Genomic DNA, 20,570 nt, shown 5'->3' with positions numbered 1-20,570 from the left:
TTATAATATTATAAAATAAAAAAAATAACATTCTAAAGAAAATAATGCTTGATACTCTGTCTAGATGTTGAGAGTCACCAACAATTATCTTTCACAAAAAATATTATTTTTATTTTAAGGAGTATTTTATTTAATCTTAAGCGAAAAGAGTTATTTTAAATTTTGTCTAGATGTTGAAGAATTTTAAGATAATTTTTTAACTTAAAGATTTCTTCAATATTCCTAAAAAAAAATTTTAACCAAAATTTATTTTTTAAAAGTGAGGGGAATTAGTGTTAAATGTTAAATTGAAACTATTTTTATCCAATACCGAAAATAATGCATAATTAAATAGTACCAATTTATGGGCATTGTGGGGGTGTTAATCATTCCCCACACGTGATCGACTCCCAGACCTAACCTAATTTTCGCATATCGAAATTTATCTTTTTGATAAACTTTAAACTCGCTTTTATAATTTTATTAAAAATATAAACTTTTGGGTGGCCAATCACACCCTAATAAAAATTGGTGGCGACTCTATTTTATTTTTTTCGATTATAAAATATTTTACGACTGACGGTCCCAAAACCGTTACGGCATAGGTGATATAATAAAAGTTTATGAGCCTTTGGTAAAAGTGTTACACATTATGGATGATGATGAAAAAACAATAATGGGCTTTATTTACAAGGTTGTGAATAGACCTAGACAAGCAATTCAACAAAATTATCGTTATTCTGCTAAATATGAAAAGATTATTGATAATAGATAGAGTTTCGTGCACTCTGACTTGCATTCAGCTAGTAAGTAAACCTAGAGTATTTATGGTATTTAAAAAATGTGTTTATTTTTTATACTTAAATTACTTATATATTATTTTTTTATTACTTTAATATAATATTGTTATAAATTATGTTTAGGTTACTATCTAAATCCACAATATCAATTTGGAGTGAAATGTTCTACAAATGTATTTAAAAAAATATTAGAAGGTACATTAGTAGTTATTGAAAGATTAAAACTTTTTATAGATACTCAAATCAGAATGATTAATCTAGTGTTTAATACTATTTTATAACTTTGACATTTATTTTATGTATTAAAAATAAAGTTATTTTTTATTTATTCATTTATTATTGTATTTTCAATGATGTAATTGTTATTATTTCAAGACAAGTATGAAACATTTGATACTTCATAGACACAAAGAGCGTAGAAGCAAATGAATCCAAATAAATAGTAAATTAAATAATTATAATTTATTATATTTTTTAATTGTATAGCACATTCAAATTTAATTTAAATAATTTTATACACCTAGTGGTGAATGATATATAGCACTTGTATTCCTAAATTGCAAAAACTAACAATCAAAGTGCTTAGTCAAAGAATATTTGCATCAAATTATGAACGTAATTGGAGCACATTTAGCTATATTCACACCAAAGCAAGAAAAAGATTGAAGTTTGAAAGACTTCAGACACTTGTATATACCTATTACAACATGAGACTGAGGATAAGACATCAGAAAAAAATGAGTATTGACGAGATAAATAATAGATTTAATTTTATAAGCCTTGACCATATATTTTTAAGATGATCCATTAACATAATGACTGTAAAAGAAAGAAAATCCTCTGTTAGATGGTCAAAACTCTGATTGGTTACCTGCAAATAATTTTGATAATGAAATAAATGTTGAACGATCATGCCAATCTCAAGAAATGAATGTATCTCATTTAAGTTCAAGTCCAACACCAAGTCAGAGTGATGATGGTTTAAGTCTAGATGATAATGATGGTGATGGTGTAAATTTTGGTGATAATATGGATGCAAATCAACCTTACAACCCACTTGGAGGAAAACTTGCAGTTACTACTACTAGTGGACTCTTCATTAACATAGTAGAATACGGAGTACATCCAACTACTAAAACTAGTAAGGGTTAAAGTACACGTACAGTTCGATCAAAAGAAAAAGCCAAGAAGCACCACTATGATATATCTAGAGGTTCTTCATCTTCAAGTAAAAGACCAAACTTTAGTAATTTTGAGTATAGTGAATTATCTGCTAGTATTCAATGACGTTACTATCCACCAGAACAACCTAATTTTTAACCTTCTTATAGTTATCTACCTCTATATGGTTATTATCCACCATAAATGTATCATCCACCTCAAATGAATCCTTTACCATAAATATATCCCCCACGACAAATGTATCATCCTCAAATATATCATCCACCTCAAATGTATCAAGAACAAAAGCTACAAATATAGGGATAGAGTCAACTTGGCTTTCAAAGTGAAGATAGAAAATTTGATCATCCTTGTCATTCTACTATGCAAAAAATTTTGAAATATATATCAATAATTATAGTTGATGGAATTTGAAATTATTATATTTTTAAGTTTGTAATTTTTAAATATAGATGCTTGGTATTTAACATATTATATTTTGTTAATATTTGATTTATCTAGAATTAATATTGAATATGAACTTGGCACAAGAAAATTTGTGGATAAAACAAATATGAATGCTTTTGTTATAATTTAATAAAATTGTGAATAGGTTTTTTAGAAAATAAAAAACATAGAGTGTCATAAACTCTTTTTACAATTATTAAATAAGAGTTTTTATTATTATAATTATAATTATTATATTTTATAATAAATTATGTAAAAATAAAAAAAATTCACAATCGCGATGATCTAATAACCATAATGATTTTCATTATATTCAAAAATGTAATAAACACGATACAATCTAAAATATGACAGCAACCGCTATTAAATCTCTACATGCATGCTGCTAGGAAATTACTAGTATGCCAGAGTCTGGCTTTGACTCTCATAGCTCGCAACAGAACGTGGGGTTTGGTGGTGGATAAGCAAATCAAGGAAGGATTTAGCAATGAAATTATCGTTTCAGTATAACTAAGACGAAGTAGAAATGATTGAAAAAGTGTTTAGCATAAATGTATGGAAAATATTACATTAAAACTACAGAGTCAATTGTAAAACCCACACACCAAAAAATGAAAATGTCTTGAGAGAAGAAAATTTCTTTAAAATATAAACAAGCAATGCTCACAAATTGTAACGCTTAGGACAGGGTGGATGTTTGAGAAGTAAAAACGCAAGAATAGCGTTTACAGCGCCCGGCCTTTTATAATGTCAAAGCTCATTTCACTAGGATCTGTTGCCTGCAACTCAACTTGAATGCCATCCAATTCCCTCTTGAATCTGTCTTTTGAGCTGGCATACACCATCTTACTTCTCACCTTTGATGAATCGGGTGACCTGCAAAAAACATGAAAAAATATGAGAAAGAAAGACAGACCCCACTCCACCCCACTTTATTTTTTCTCTTGTTTTTGGCTTGATAAATGAAAAGAGGCCATTTCAAACTGACATTCCACCAAATGAAAGTAGTTTTATCCTTGCATTGCATCAAAGTAGTTATCACAAACTATGTTTGGTTTATGAAAATTTTAAAGAAAAAATAAAAGAAATTATAAAGAAATTGAGGGAAAAGATAAAGGACAGAATAAGAAATGGATCCCATTTTAAGGATGAATCATATTCTGAGTCATATAAACTGTTTCTGGGTATCAAAATAACAGAATAGAAATGGCTTATTTTGGTTGTTAATTTTTACCACCTCTAAAGTTTCTTTATTCAACATGTTTTCCATGACTCAAACAGAGAAAAAAGATTCATTCAAACAGGTGGGCAGCTTTTAGCCTGAAGTTTCTTATGTACCAAATTCGAGAGTGTTCCAACCTATGTTTAATGAATGGCGTAAAGGTAGATTAATTAGGGGAAGCAAATAAATAGGGTTACCATGCAATGAAGAAAATTTTGCTTTTCTGGCAGTTCTCAGCAGTAGTGAAATCAAAATCAAAGACAGCATAGCGGCACTCATCTGCCGGTAGAGATGCTGTGAAATCGTCATAGGTTTCATCAGGGCTACCAAGTTTGTCTACCACCACCTGTTGGTTCTGAATCTTGAAAGTAATGAAACGGTAGTTCCTCTTTGCTTTTAGCTCCAAGAATTTCAGCTTGCATTCATCATGCACAGCCATTCCAGATGCCGAGTTCGCCTAATCCAAAGTTTGAGTTTCCACATATGACCAAAAAAGAAAAGAAGTATATGAATCAATGAAGATTTCCAACCAGTATCTGTAATTTCTAAATTAAACAGAAAAACTAGGATCCAGTTTAGATGTGATAACAGCGGTTGCATTAATCTAATTGATACATCTGTTTTAAAATTTGTAGAAAAAGTTATTATAACAAGATACGAAACTATTGGCCCTGGAAAGTTGCAGTGAATCGATGACTTAGGCCTAATATTTGAGAACAAAGAGAAGAAACACTAGCTCAAATTGGCACATCTGATAGGAATTCCATAGGGATGATGTTATTGATGAAATAAGCATTCCTAACAACATCCTGTAGTTGTTAAACCAAATACCACATTTTTTAACAAAGGAGGCGCTGTTTGGGGATATAAATAAAGGGTTGTAATATGACAATTTGAATTTCAAATTTATTAGATATAATTATTAATTTAAAAATAGCTGCACGAACCAGATACTGTATATTTTACCAATTTGCATGCATTACATTCAGTTTCTTTTCTCTTTGCTTTTAAATTATTGCCTTCTACTTCTAAGTTTCAACAACCTAGAAAAAAAGATGGCCTCTTTCTTGGAATTTCCTAATCAATAAATAATGAAACGAAAATCAAAATAAATAAATATGGTATTTCAGATGTTAGAGAATCCAAATAATGTGATCTTTCAAAAGATCGGAAACAATGGAGAAGAGACCTTACCATTTTGTCGTCCAAGGGAAACAAACCTTGTGAGAAATGAGGAGGCAGAGAAGGAGAAGAAGAAAGAGAGAAATGAAGTATGGGATAGGATAGGAAGAGATCCTTAATTCAGGGGAGATATTATGAGGCGAGATGTATGCGGTGGTGAAGAGAAATTTGAGGGCAAAACAAGGGTAGTCAACTTTCCAAACTTCTATCTATGGCTAATCATGTCCACAACAACAGTATGTGTAGATTATCAGGAAACCACGTTGATTGCTGGTTGCATGGCCATTTTTTTGTTGCCTATTTTTATCATTTTGAGTAAAACTTTCTCATTTCGTTTGACATTTTATCCCTTATTATCAGAGTTCCTGATAGAAGTTTCATGTTTTGGCTAGAGCTCTCTCCTGGCATTTCTATTTTCAGCGTTCGCTATACTTTAAAACAAGATTAAGGTCGGAAATGAACTATAAATATATCAAGGTCAACAATATTGAAAGAATTCCTTCAAGTCAAAATGATGTTAAGGGAGAATCAATAATTCCCAATGTTTTTATTTTATCCTTCAAAAATCAAAATGTACTACTTTAGGCCCTTGTTTCTCTTTTGATCTTATCTTAGCATCTTTTGCATAACATGCATCATGGTCTGTCGACTCAAAGTCCAGTGTCATGAAGTCATCCTCGGGATCATCCCCACTTGTGACTTTTATCACTTGCCCTGTAGGCCTTTCTCCACTTTCAATTGCTGGAATAAGGAAATGATGCAAAGGTTAAGGTTAACATTTCAACATCCATAACCTGACACCATGCGCTTGCACACACAGGAAGTTGGAAAACATGATGTCATCAGATGACACGAATTGGAAGTATAGATACAAAGAATTATTCTTTGCACAAACAGGAGTGCAGTACACATACTTGGTTGATTATTGCCTGAATTGGAAGTATAGGTACCATATAGATAATTTCAGTGTTATGTTTAATGATTAAGAGTAACTTGAATTTCTTATTATCATAAGATTAAATATTTGGTCGAAATTAGGACAGAAGAGCAGTCGTGATAATGCTTATATGATGTAGGTCTGCTACATTGACCAAAGAAAAAAAAAATTGACTTCTATGTGAATAATATGGCATAGATTCCAATAATTGGGATTCAGTAGTGTAGATGTGGACTACATGGTGACAGCTTCTGGAATTTAAGGTGAAAATAGATGTAAAGCTATCATCATCGTCCCTTCTTATGTTTATGGAGTGCCATTTTTTTAAAATTCTCTAGTACAAATTTACAATTCTGATTTGAATGCAATCTTTAAATAAAATAATAAATATCTTTACCAATAAGTTAAATACTTAAATTGGAAATCTACTATGGATTCACAATTTACTTTTTCATAAAATGTCCAATTAAACCATAGAGATTCAGACTGGGGATAAAATCTGTTTCTATCATATCCTTTGAAATGATTGAACTTAGTTGGGCGTCGCACCCATCATCTAAAAGTTGAAATTCGATTAGCTTTGATTTGAAGGAATGTTTTTTTTTTTTCTTCTTAATTTTGTTGTTGTTGTTGGTACTGCATCTGCCTTCACTCAATGACCTGATCGAGGTTAGGTTTGATTGATGGTTGCTTTGCTTCTTTTTTTGTCCCTTACTCCACCATTTCAAGCCTTATTCATTGAGTTTCCCAGCAATGGCCAAATGGGCCCTCTTCGCCACCCTTGTTTGAGTAAAGGCCACGTTTAGTAAGCAAATGCAAACCGGCCTCCAACAGATTTTATTATTCGATTAGACAGATGGAAGATGAATAAATGTTAAAAAGGGAAGCGTAAATACGTAGGGCATATTTGGCCATTTATACGAAGTTATTACAAACATTTTTACCATGGTTTTCTAAAGACTGATAATAAATTTACAAATGAAACTTGTATATGTGCATAATAATGAAGTGTCAATGTGTCAAATCTCATAAGTAGTACTAAAAAGTTTCCTAAATTTATGATGGTGACAAAATGAAAATTCGATATTTAATTTCTTTTATAAAAATTCATAGTCGATGATACAAAAAAAATTACAAATGTTTAAATTTAAATTTTAATTCTTTGGATGTAAATTTTTTAAAAAATTTATATAAATCAATTAAATTAAGTTAAATTTCTAATTCAAATTCATTATTTAGTTGTATCTTGTTTATTATGTAAATAAATTTGACTTTGCACACATCATCCTACTCCAGCCAAATAAAGATTTACATTTATTAGTTTATGATCATGTTCACTACATTAAAAAGATCTGATAAACCATTACTGACCTTATTTTTTATGAAAAAATATAGTGTACATAAATTGTCATTAACATTTTTGCGTATTTTTATTTTAATTTTAAAAAGAGAAAAATAGAATCTAAAATTTTTAGTAGGGAATATTTTTAAATTACCACTATATAACAAATTATGCTCTCAAATGTTTTAAAAGATTTTAGATGTAGATATATAATTGTAAACATCCTATTTTGTTCAGAGTTTTTTGTCGATTGAGTTCGATCCAAGATTGATTGTAGTGTTTTTATTCATTTTTATTTTATGCTTTATTTTGTATTTATCCTATTTACTTACTTTTTTATTTATTTTATTTATTTTAAATATTTTGGTGGTTTATTTCTAGTTTAATTTCATTTTTTTATCATTATCTTATTAATAAAAAAAAGCTAAAAGTTTGAAATTGGGCTAAATGATAATCGTTATCAGAAAGTATGAGATTAGGTCCTAATATTTAGCTTTGTGAAACGAATTGGAACTGATCTAAAACTCTATTAGTTTTATCTTATAAATCCTTGCAATTCACAAAAAAAGATGGGGACACGACAAGTGATTAGATTGAAAAGCACAAAAAAATTAGAGTGAAGGAAAACACTAGATTCAAGGGTGAATCACAGAGATAACAATGGCAATATAGAGAAAATATACATAAAAATTAGAGACAAAAATAAAAAGTATACAGCAAATATAGAGAGCAATCAAATCCAAAATTTTTTTTAGAAAAACTGTCTGGCAGAAGTTTTTATTAGTTTTGGGAAAGCTTGATCTGGTTTTTCTAAGGATTTCAAAAAATTGAGGGTTGAGTTGGTGATCTTTGAAGAACTTTTTTAAATTTATGGGTTTTTTCTGGAAATTTCCAAATGTTGTTTGAAGATTCTAATATAGATTAAATTTTTTTAATGGGTTTTTGGCAAGAAACCCAATTTTTGGCATTATTTTCAATTTTCGGCATTGAAATTCTAGAAACTAACAACATTCTGATGATTCAACTCAGAATTTGACAGGGATTTTTCTAGAAGCTTACGGTCATTTAAAATAATTTTAGAGAGAGAATGAAAAAAACACAGGGAAGAGAGAGAAAGATAATAGGTGATCTAAGGGAAAAAGAGAAAATTTGAGCTTTTATATTACAAGGAAACGACGTTGTTTAGGGATTTAAAAACTATTAAGATCCACACATTGACCCGAGGGAGACCTATGCGCCAGCCCAACTTGTAGTGCCTTGACCTGTGGCTTGTCCTTTTAAGTTGCTTTCGAAGCTTGCAGTCGAGTCGTGATACCAGTCAAACCGAGCTGGCTTCCTATTTTTGGTACTTTCTTTTCATTTTCATTTATTTATTTATTAGTTTATTTGTTTACTTATTTTTATCCTTTATTTTTGAAATATTTTTGCTTGATTAAATTTTAAAAAAATTAAAGAAAGTTGTTTTAGAAGAAATAATTATAAAAACAGTATAAAATAAAAACTTTAATAAAATTTTAAGAATGAATAATTAAGTATCTAATGATGAAATTTTTAAAAATTACAAATAGTTAATTTCTAAGAAATTTTTAGGTGATAAATTTTTTTTCTAAATTTGACCTAAATGAAAGAAAATTCTAAATAAAGTTTCAATAATAATAAGTAATATTTATTTTTTAATTTTTTTAAATGAAAGTAATTGTATTCTTTCCCAAATAAAAATTAAATATTAAAAATATAATTTAATATTTTTTTTAAAAAATGATTAATAAATAGAGATTGAATTTTAAGAAAAATATATCTAAATTAGGCACAAATGGTGAAAATTTTAAAAATAAAACTTGTAAAATAAATAATAAATTTCAATGATGAAATTTTTAATAATTGCAAATGGATGATTATCTAAGACATTTCTAGATAAGAAAGTATTTTTAATTTTGGCCTAAATGGTGAAAAAATTAAATATATTTTCGACAAAGAAAAATTTAACAAAAATAAATGATTAAGTTTTTCCGATGATAAAGCCTCTTCAAGAAAACAAATGGGATTTTTAAATACTCTCGAGGTGACGAAATATTTTTAAGAATTTTTCGGGATTGATGAAAAATTTTAAAAGTTATTTTCAATATTTAATAAAAAATTATTAGAACCAAGATGATTGTTAGGATAATTTAAAATAAAATGATACTATATTTTAAAATGGGCATGTAGGGGTGCTATAACCTTCTTTACATGTAATCAAACTCTCAAACATAGTTCTGTTTAGAAGATCAAAACTTATTATTTAGAGACTTTTAGTTAAGCTTAAGATCTCTTTAAAATGATGAATTCATTAGGTGGTCAATCACACATTAATAAAATATTAGTGGCAACTTCTTAAGTTGTATTCGACAATAGGTCTATGGATCTATACGTTACGACAGTTTGGTGACTCCACTAGGAACTCTAAGAGTTAGGCCATTAATTAATTTTGAATTATCCTAATTTTTTGTTTGCTTGGCCTTAAATTATTTGTTTTGCATTCTTGGACTTGGCTTGTGAAAATTGTGAATAAAGATGTATGTATTCTTTCACATAGACTATTACATGTATGTGCATTACATGAGCTCTATACCCTAACTTTGTCCTCCTTATGAGGGAGTAAAGTATCTATGCTCTTGTGATATGATAATCTCCATAATGGTTAGCGAAATACTCTCACTCAAATTAAATCTTTTCCGTTTATAACCTATGATAGGCGATGATTGGAATGTCTTACTACTTTATGATGGACAATAATGTGAGAACAATTTACGAACCTTTAGATTTAACCTAAACCACATGTAGTAAAAATAAAAAGCCAACCTTAGGTTAGAATCCTATCTACCTATCATTAGAATGTAACCCTAGTTAAAACATATAAGTGGGCATTTTGAGCTTCATTCATATCAACTTCATGATAAATTTTATTTGATCCTTATTTATTATTATGTTGTGTGTTGTATGTTGTATTCTAATCCAACATCACTAGCATATGTATTCATCGACGTATCGTAATGTGACAAACATCAGTATATGTATTCATACATTGTTGTGCATACATTTAAGTGTTTATGAATCATAGTTTGTTATGTCAAGTATTCAATGCATTCATTTATTCATGCATATAGGATTCTTAAAAAAATTAGGTTAATTTTGAAAGCTTTTTCATATACACATTTAGTAATATAAATATACTAATTATGATACATAAAGTTCAAGGATAGCTCGACTATCCAAGTACCCTGCTCAACCGACCTCCCATCAACATAACACTAGAGCTTGAGTCAGACAAATGAAACAGAAAAATGTAAATTATCTTTAAAAAATAGAGAAAGCCTAAGAAAAACTTGAAGAATAGTTGAGTAAAATTTTAGAAGCCCTAAACAAGTTAAACAAAAGAAATGCTGTAGAATAAGATGCCAGCCCACAAGACCATTCATCACAATATGTTGTTGATCCTCTTTATCCTTTTAGTTATGGCTCATATCAGGTCCAGCCTACCCAAAGCATTTTTTCATAGCAATTCTCATATCCGACAGGATATACCTACTTAGGAATACTCTCTACATCAACTTAAAGTCATTTTCAGAGTTATGCCAATCATATCTTTACAAAAACGTAAAAAGAACAAACATAAGTCTCTAACTTAGATGATCCAAAAGAGAAAAAAGAGTTGAGGTCAAAGGTGGTTGAGACTTTAAAGGGCTTAAAAGCTAAATAGAAGATGAACTTGTTGGATAAAAGATTACGAATAATTAAGATGATGGATTTTTATGACTCAATGAATGCAGTCAATTTTTGCTTAGTTTCAAATGTAATAATTCATTGAAATTCAAGGTCCTGGGTTTGAGAAGTATAATAGTACAAAGTTGTTACCATATACTGTTAAAAAATAACTACTTACACAAGCAATGAAAAACTATTAATGCATGTGTTCTATGACAATCTTATTGGTTTTGTTACTAGATGGTACGTTTAATTGGATAAAACTCACATTATTTCGTGAAAAGAATTGACAAAAGCATTCATCACCCAATATCGACACATTATAGACTTGGCTCTAGACTATCTTTCTTTGCATAGTATAAAAAAGAATGTCACATAATCTTTCAAAAAATATGCCTAACGGTGAAAAGATATAATTGCTCAAGTCTAACCACCTCTTATTGAGAAAAAACTACCTTCCTGTTTGTTAGTACCTCTAAGGCTCTTTACTATGAAAAAATGATAATGCAATAAAAGACTTCGTTAATATGATAATCTAAGGAGAAATTATTGAAAATTTCATAAAAAATGACAAGCCTAATAAAAGAAAAACCACTAAGAAAAAAAGATTGCCTAAAATGAAAGAAGCTAAAACCCAAGCTATGAATTTTGATGGGCAACAATTTAGCTATACTCCATATCCACCACTTGTTCATCCTACTTACTATCCCACAGTTAATGGTATTGCACATGCCCCTTACCAACCATATCCACAATTAGCTTACCCAACAACTTGCCAACCAGCCTTTCAAATACCTACATATTAGTAAGTCATATCACTACATCAGCTTCAAGGCCTAATAACTAATTAAGTGGTTTGATAAGATCTTGAAATAACAAAAAAAGGGCCCATATTGATCTTATCCATATGACTTATACTGAATTATTACCAAAACTGGTTAAAAATAACTTTGTGCCTTCAGTTATTCTAAAACCATTGAAGTCTTCTTATCTCAAATAGTATGATGCTAACGTCATATGCTATTACCATAATGGGAACATAGGTCATTCTATAGAAACTTACCCTATTTTCAAACATAAAGTGCAAAGTTTGATTCAAAAAAGCTTGATAAGCTTTGACAAATTAAGAGAGCCAGATGTTAATAAAAATATTTCGTTTGATCACATAAGGGTATAATTTTGTGAAAGAACAACGATGTTAAGGCTAGTTAAAAGTTGCTTATCATTTTAGGATTTTTTTAAAGTAATATTAAGATTTCATTTTTTATCATATTAATAAAAAATAAGTCATTGCATTTTATTACATTTTCTCTTTCATCCAAGCCATTATTTCATGTTGTGTTATTTTCCATATCCTTTTATTCCCATTATTAAATTCCAAATGATGAATATTTGGACAATGATAAACAATAATTCTAAGATTTAATTTTGAAAACTCATTCACATTGATAAGTTCAATTTGTGAACACTATTTAAGTAAAAGAAGCAATCTATGAGTAGATATGAAATATATATATATCTTAAAAACATGTGATCTTTCATAATGATCTGTGAGTTTGTCTTTATTCAATAAATAATCTTCAAAAAAAAAAAAACATTCATGTTTGAGATGAAAATTAACCATCTTTCTTTTACCATTCATAAAATCATCCATTGTTACCCTTTTTTGCTTATTATGATTTTTTTTCTAAAAAATTTCAACCAAATATTACCCTTCATACTAGGATGAATTTTCGAAGAACCTACTTGAAAAAAAAAAGGTAAAAGATCATAAAAAATCTTAAAGATAAAAAGTAAGAAAAAAATAAATATCATAACTTATTCGAGGCAAAGTAATGATAGTCCTTTTTGTGAAGAATAAGATGAATGAAAACAGAAAAAAAAATGATGAATAATAGGACATAGTGTCAAGTTACATCACATTATGAGAAATGACCATTTGGTTTTGAACCTTTTAAACATATGTTTTCAGCCTATTTTATCCATTTTTTCATAATTCCTTACCATAGCCTATATTACAACCCTTAAAAGTCTATTTTGATTAAATGTGAATGCTCAAATTGAATGATCATGTATTGAACTAAGGTATGCTTATAACGGAGTAATGAAATCATGTTATGTTCTTGTGTTTTAAAAATTAATGTATAGAAGATATTAATAATGGATGAAGTGAAAAAAATAAAAAAGTAAAAAAGTAAAAAAATAAAAAATGAAAAAAAAAGAGTCAAATTGAAAATCCGAAAAAGTAATTTGGGTAGAAAAACATCTTAGTTGACAGTTGGATGGACAGTTAAATATATGAAAGATCAATGTTATTCAAAGATTCTCCAAAGCTGGGGTAAAGTTTGATGAGCTTAAAATGATTTTGAAAGTCAATGAAATGAGTTTTTGAAAAAGAATTATAGATTAATGTTAAAAATTATTTGAATATTCATTGTTTGGATATTATTGTACCATTCAAATACCATCCCTACTGATATACTTCAAATTTATTCCTTCACCTATTTGTTTTTATGATAGACTTATTCTTATATTGATTATCTTTTCTCTCAATTCATCTTATACTCTCTTATTTTTGTATCCCCAAAATAAATCAAAAAAATGTATGATTGCATTATATTTGTCATGAATTGAAATGGTAATGAATGAAAGATAGTGTTCATAAAATATTATTGCATTCCTTTAAAAAAAATCCACGATGACAGAGGTAAAAAGAATATGAAAAGATCTAAAAAGATGAATTGAACAAGCAAATAGGGTGACCAAGTGACGAATATTGTGATGGATGGGTCAACATAACCTATAAGTTATGATCTGATAATGAAAATAATGTGGATTAGTTGACAAAATATATTTTGAAATGCCAATGTTGAGATGCTAAAAAGGAAATGTGAGATGATGAAGTTTTAAGAACCATATTACCACAATTAATTAGAATTTCATTGATTTTATTGACATCTACATTACATGCATTACGTTTGCATTATTGTTTGAACAATATATGCACATAATTTGTTGAATATTTAAAACTTTTGTTTGGCCATACATTTACCTCATACAATGAACATTTGAATTATGGTTTAGAGTATGGCATTTGCATTATTGTGAGAATCTAGATTCTTGCACTTGCATCATTAAGAAAATATTTGCGTCATTATCATAACATTCTTTATATATGAAATTTTGACTTTGATGAAAGATTGAGAATTTTCATGACAAGAAATTTTAAACTTTTTTAGGAAAGCTTTTTAAGATAAGATTGTGAATCATCGAATGAAAAAATGTTTTATGTGGAAAATGTTTAGAATTTTAAAGTGATGGAGCTTTTTTAAGGAGCATTTTTAATGTTGAGAATGATTTATAAGACTTCAAAGCATAATCCCTAAGAATTTTTAAATAAGAATTTTTTAATTTTAAATGGTAATCTTGAAGTTTTTTTATGTGAATCTCTAAAGTTTTTTAATGAGAAGTTTTGATCTTTGGATATGAACCCTTGAATTTTTCAAATGTGAACCTTTGAATTTATATGTGAAAGTCTAAAATTTATTGAATTTATATCTTTGAACTTGAATGAGAATTTTGAAATTTTGTCTAAATCTCTAAAGTTTTTTAATCTGAATCTTTGAAATTTTGGATGAAACCCTGAAGTTTTTAAATGAGGAATATCGGATGTGAAATACTAAAATTTTAATAAGAATTTTTAAATTTTTAGAAGTGAATCTCTAAAATTTTTGAATGAAATGTTTGAACTTTTGGGTGTGAATCTTCAGAATTTTAGAATTTGAATCTTTAAATGTTAGATTTGAGCCTTGCAATTGCCATGCGAATCCCTAAATTAAAATTTTAGATGTGATTCTTAAATGCGAAACTAAAATTTTGATAATCAAATTCTTGTAAATCTTTCATTCTTGCAAATCTAAAATTCTTGTGAATCAAATTCTTTTGAATTTGAGTTTTACGAACCTGAAATTCTTACGAATCAATTTTCTTGTGAATTTGAGAATTTTGAGAATCTAAATTCTTACAAATCTAAAAATTCTTACAAAACTAAAAATTATTGCAAACCTGAAATCCTTGAAAATCAAATTCTTGTGAAACTGAAATTCTTGCAAATCTTTGAATTACGAACCTTTGAATTTCAAAATTGTGATTATTTGAACTCAAATTGGTTATCCTTAAGTCTAACTTGCATGGTAGATTGTCGAATTACAAAGTTCTTGAATACTTTAAGTTGTGAATCTTTAAAGTTTTGGGATTTTGTAACTGTTGTTAGGCCACACCTTGATATAATGGATGTCTATAGCTTTGCATAATTCCTATTTCACAGAATATGCGCAAAAGGGACAGTTGTAAATACCCCATTTTGTTTGGTTTTTCGTCAATTAGGCTTAATCCAAGCTCAATTATAGGGTTTTTATTCATTTTTATTTTAGGTTTTATTTCGTATTTATCCTATTTACTTACTTATTTATTTTATTTATTTATTTTAATATTTTGGTGGTTTATCTCTAGTTTAATTTTATTTTGTTATCATTATCCAATTAATAAAAAAAGAAAAAAAAAAGCTGAAAGTTTGAAATTAGGCTTGGTGATAACCATTATCAAAAAGTATGAGATTAGATGCTAATCTTTAGCTTTGTGAAATGAATTGGAACTTATCTAAAACTTCATCAATTTTGTCCTATAAATCCTTACAATTCACAACGAAGGACAAGGACACGCAAGTGATCAGATTGAAAAGCACAAAAAAATTAAAATGAAAGAAAACACTAGATTCAAGGGGAAATAATAGAGAAAACAATGGCAATACAGAGGAAATATACACAAAAATCAGAGACAAAAATAAAGAGTATACAACAAATATAGAGAGCAATCAAATCCAAAATTTTTTTTTAGAAAAAGTTTCTGGTAAAAGTTTTTATTAGTTTTGGGAAAGCTTGATCTGGTTTTTCTAAGGATTCCAAGAGATTGGGGGTAAAATTGGTGATCTTTGAAGAATTTTTATAAATCTCTTAGTTTTTCTAAAAATTTCCAAATTCGGTTTGAAGATTTCGGTATAGATTGAATTTTTCGACTGATTTTTTACTAAAAACCCAGTTTTTGGCATTATTTCTAGCTTCTGGTGTTAAAATTCCAAAAACTGATAACATTTCGATGATTCAACCCAAATTTGATAGGGATTTTTCTAGAAGTCGATGATCATTCAAATCAATTTTATAGAGAGAAAGGAAAAAACACAGGGAAGAAAAAGAAGGAAAATAAGTGATTTGAGGGAAAAAGGAAAAATTTGAGCTTTTATATTACAAGAAAATGACACCACTTAGGGATTTAAAAACTTTTAAGATTCATGTGTTGACCCGAAGGGGACCTATGTGCTAGCTCGACCCGTAATGCCTTGACCTGTGACTCGTCCTCTTAAGCCGTTATCTGAACCAATAACCGAGTTGTGATACTAATCAAGCTGAGTGGACTTTTTATTTTTGGTTTTTTTTTCATTTTCATTTATTTATTTTTTAGTTTATTTGTTTACTTATTTTTATCATTTATTTTTGAAATATTCATGTCTGATTAAATTTTAGGAAAATTGAAAGAAGCTATTTTAGAAGAAATAATTACAAAAAAATAGTATAAGTAAAAACTATAATAAAATTTTGAGAATGAATAATGAGTATCTAATGAAGAAATTTTTAAAAATTACAAATGACTAAATTCTAAGAAATTTTTAGGTGAGAAACTTTTTTTTCTAAATTTGACCCAAATGGAGAAAAAATTTAGATAAAGTTTCAATAATAATAATTAATATTTAGTTTTTAGTTTTTTTAAATGAAAGTAATTGTATACTTTCTCAAATAAAAATTAAATATTAAAAAAATAAAAATATAATTTAATATTTTCTTTTTGTTTTAAAGTGATGAATAAATAAATATTGAATTTTAGTAAAAATATTTCTAAATTAGGCCAAAATTGTGAAAAATTTAGAAATAAAATTTGTAAAATAAAAAATAAATTTTGATGATAAAATTTTTAATAATCTCAAATGAATGATTATCTAAAATATTTCTAGGTGAAAAAATATTTTTAATTTTAACCTAAATAGTGTAAGAATTAAATATATTTTCAACAAAAAAAAATTTTAACAAAGAATAAATGATTAAGTTTTTCTAGAGCCTCTTGAAGAAAATAAATGAAAATTTTAAATACTTTCAAGGTAATAAAGTATTTTTAAGAACTTTGTCAGATTTATAAAGAATCTTAAAAGTTATTTTTAATATTTAATAAAAAACCATTAGAATTAAGATGATTGTTGGAATAATTTAAAATAAAATGATATCACTTTTTTAGGATAAGTATTGTAAAGGTGTTATAACATTTCTTATATATAATTGAATTCTTGAACTTAATTTTGTTTAGAAGGTCAAAATTTTTTTTTTATGAACCCTTAATCAAGTTTAAAATTTTTTTTAAAATGATAGATTTATTAAATAACCAATTACATCTTAATAAAATATTAGTTGCGACTCGTTAGTTTGTATCTAATGATATTTCTATAAATTTATATATTATGATAATAGTAAATCTAAAAAAAAAAAAAAAAAAAAGGAAAATCATGTTCATGTGCTTACAGAGAACATAGAAAATAGATCCAACATAGATACCAAATCCTACTTGGAATCTTGGGGACTTGAAACAACCAAACACGCCCTTGCCACTAAACCTGTTTCTTTTGTGCTTTTATCCGAAAGTGGCAGTCACACGTTCCTCTTTCAAACTCACGTGCTCCCGTTTTCCACCCTCAACGCACGAAGGCCTTGAGTCACACTGTCACAGGAGACAAATACGTCATCGCACATAGGGAAGGCAAAAAAATCCGTACCCGACGGATTCCGGTCCGACCCGATTTTTTAGGGTCGGTTTTTTTTTTTTTAAATCAGGGGTCGGGTCGGGTAGCATGAAGACAAAGTCGGGGTCGGGTCGGGGTCGGGTTTTAGGCAAACCCGACCCTATATATATAAAAATAATTTTTTTAATTAATTTTTTAATTTTTTAATTATATATATTTATATAATGATATTTTTAAATATTTATATTTAAAAAATAATATTTTATTAATTTCGGGTCGGATCGGGTACGATTTATATAGTGTCGGGTCGGATTCGGGTTCGAGTATGAAAAAACAAAAAAAATTTTGAGTAAGATCAGATTCAGATTTTTTAAGCATTAAGTCGAATCGAATTTGAAGCGAACAAAATCTGCCCCGAACCCGACCCGATACCAACCCTAAGTCACACATGATGACTCGCAACCCGCGCATCACTCTCCATCCCATCAAGTGCGCTTAAAAATCCTGCTCTTATTAAAACCCAAACGGAACCTCAGTTTTTTTTTCCCCAAAAACTTTAAATTCAAAACTTCCCCTTTCTACCAAACAACGCCTTCCGTCGCCTCCCCACTATATAAACCATCATTTTCTCTCTTCATTTCCAATACAAATCCATATATCTAAAAAAAAAAAAAAATAAAGTCCTCAAAAATTTCACTTTGTTTGTTTGTTTTATTCTCTAAAACCTTTCAGTCTTTGATAAAATGCGTGAGATTCTTCACATTCAGGGGGGCCAATGCGGCAACCAGATCGGTGCCAAGTTTTGGGAGGTGGTTTGCGCCGAGCACGGTATCGATTCCACGGGACGGTACCAAGGAGACAACGATTTGCAACTGGAGCGCCTGAATGTTTACTACAATGAAGCGAGTTGCGGTAGGTTCGTTCCACGCGCCGTCCTCATGGATCTGGAGCCCGGCACCATGGACAGTGTTAGATCCGGCCCCTACGGGCAGATTTTCAGGCCCGACAACTTTGTTTTCGGGCAGTCCGGCGCGGGGAATAACTGGGCCAAGGGTCATTACACGGAAGGGGCTGAATTGATTGACTCAGTGCTTGATGTGGTGAGGAAAGAAGCTGAGAACTGTGACTGCTTGCAAGGTAAAGTGTGTTCCATATTTTTAAGCATACTTTTTTTTTTTTGGTTTGGATTTTTTTAGCGTAGATGATTATTAGCCCGTAGAATAAGTATTTGATGGCTTCATTTCTTTTATTGGTTGATTTTAATTTGTTTTTGCTATTACTTTAGTGTATGGACCTGAGAATTTATGGACGTTTTAGGATTTTATTTGCATGTGTGCTTTGATTTTTCAAATTAATAGCAAATTTTAAGTTTCAAATCAAGGTTCTATGTTTGTTTGCTGAAATAATTGATAGTAAATCATACTTAATTTGAATGTTATGTTGAAAAACCTGTTATCAAGCTTGTTAGATGGTCTATTCCAATATAGAGTAAGATGGTTCTTAAAAACATGCAATAACTCGTACATGGGAATTTGCTTTCCTTTATTACCTGAAATCTATTCTTGTTGATTTTGATTTGGTAATCGTTTTTTCTTTAATATTTTAGGATTTCAGGTATGTCACTCGTTGGGAGGTGGAACTGGATCGGGCATGGGAACACTTCTGATTTCCAAGATCAGAGAGGAATACCCAGACCGAATGATGCTCACTTTCTCTGTTTTCCCATCCCCTAAGGTGTCTGACACTGTTGTCGAACCTTACAATGCCACTCTTTCTGTTCACCAACTTGTTGAGAATGCAGATGAATGTATGGTTTTGGACAATGAAGCTTTGTATGATATTTGCTTCCGTACTCTCAAACTCACGACTCCAAGCTGTAAGTCAAAATACTTTTTCATGCTCTTGTTATTGTTTGTCCTGCTGATTCTTATTTCCCTTCCACTCTTGGTCGTGAGAATTCTGTTGATCTCATCACTGGTTTCTGTTTGAATGCAGTTGGAGACTTGAACCACCTAATTTCTGCCACCATGAGTGGTGTAACTTGCTGCCTTCGCTTCCCTGGTCAACTCAACTCAGATCTGCGCAAGCTTGCTGTTAATCTCATTCCATTCCCTCGGCTGCATTTCTTCATGGTTGGCTTTGCTCCACTTACATCTCGAGGGTCCCAGCAGTACAGGGCTCTTACTGTCCCAGAGCTCACTCAACAAATGTGGGATGCCAAAAACATGATGTGTGCTGCTGATCCTCGCCATGGGCGATACTTAACTGTTTCAGCCATGTTCCGTGGCAAGATGAGCACAAAGGAGGTTGATGAACAGATGATTAATGTACAGAATAAGAACTCATCCTACTTTGTGGAGTGGATCCCCAATAATGTGAAGTCTACTGTTTGCGATATTCCACCAATTGGCTTGAAGATATCCTCAACATTCATTGGAAACTCAACATCAATTCAGGAAATGTTCCGGAGAGTAAGTGAGCAGTTCACAGCTATGTTCCGCAGGAAGGCTTTCTTGCACTGGTATACTGGAGAGGGAATGGACGAGATGGAGTTTACTGAGGCTGAGAGCAACATGAATGATCTGGTTTCTGAGTACCAACAATATCAAGATGCAACAGCTGATGAGGAGGGGTATGATTATGAGGAGGAGGAGGAGGAGGAGGATGAACTCCAGGAACAGTAGTGTGCTTGTGGCTGACTTACAGTTTTCTTTGTTAATGTTGTGAGTTGAAATTTTTTACCTGAATACCTTGTTTGGGTGTTTGGATTGTGGTTATGCGTCTAGTCTCCTGGCCTATGGTTTTTGTTTGCTTATGGTAATGGTTTAGAGAGTTTTGTTTATGAACATCTTGACTTCAGTAGCTACTGAATGCATATGAATTTTCGACTTTAA

The 20,570-nt window shown here is 29.7% G+C and overlaps 2 protein-coding genes across 2 annotated transcripts; one reads left to right on the top strand and one right to left on the bottom strand.

The window, feature by feature from the left end:
- Window positions 1-2,827: 2,827 nt before the first annotated feature.
- LOC111316442 (actin-depolymerizing factor 7) lies at window positions 2,828-5,211 on the bottom strand. Its single transcript, XM_022918395.2, has 3 exons — window positions 4,825-5,211; window positions 3,828-4,087; window positions 2,828-3,284 (listed from the first exon to the last, which is right to left on the bottom strand). Exons 1-3 carry the CDS (start codon window positions 4,825-4,827, stop codon window positions 3,134-3,136), a joined length of 414 nt encoding a protein of 137 aa, XP_022774130.2. The 5' UTR covers window positions 4,828-5,211; the 3' UTR covers window positions 2,828-3,133.
- Window positions 5,212-18,282: 13,071 nt separating this feature from the next.
- On the top strand, window positions 18,283-20,570 carry LOC111309976 (tubulin beta-1 chain). The gene is made up of 3 exons (XM_022909024.2): window positions 18,283-18,813; window positions 19,283-19,552; window positions 19,672-20,570. The coding sequence occupies exons 1-3, from the start codon at window positions 18,420-18,422 to the stop codon at window positions 20,358-20,360; spliced, it is 1,353 nt and encodes a 450-aa protein (XP_022764759.1). The 5' UTR covers window positions 18,283-18,419; the 3' UTR covers window positions 20,361-20,570.

This window comes from Durio zibethinus, chromosome 9 (assembly GCF_047325235.1).
Source record: "Durio zibethinus cultivar Kanyao isolate XHJ-2024 chromosome 9, ASM4732523v1, whole genome shotgun sequence".
Lineage (NCBI taxonomy): Eukaryota > Viridiplantae > Streptophyta > Magnoliopsida > Malvales > Malvaceae > Durio > Durio zibethinus.
The sequence above is the reverse complement of the archived record's forward strand: the minus strand, read 5'-3'. Positions and strand labels throughout refer to the sequence as shown.

Coding starts and splice junctions, on each gene's coding strand:
- LOC111316442 (XM_022918395.2), bottom strand. Junction 3,285..3,827: donor AAAATTTTCTTCATTGCATG/GTAACCCTATTT, acceptor TGTTTTTTGCAG/GTCACCCGATTCATCAAAGG.
- LOC111309976 (XM_022909024.2), top strand. CDS start 18,420: ATGCGTGAGATTCTTCACATTCAGGGGGGCCAATGCGGCAACCAGATC. Junction 18,814..19,282: donor GAACTGTGACTGCTTGCAAG/GTAAAGTGTGTT, acceptor TTAATATTTTAG/GATTTCAGGTATGTCACTCG. Junction 19,553..19,671: donor CAAACTCACGACTCCAAGCT/GTAAGTCAAAAT, acceptor GTTTGAATGCAG/TTGGAGACTTGAACCACCTA.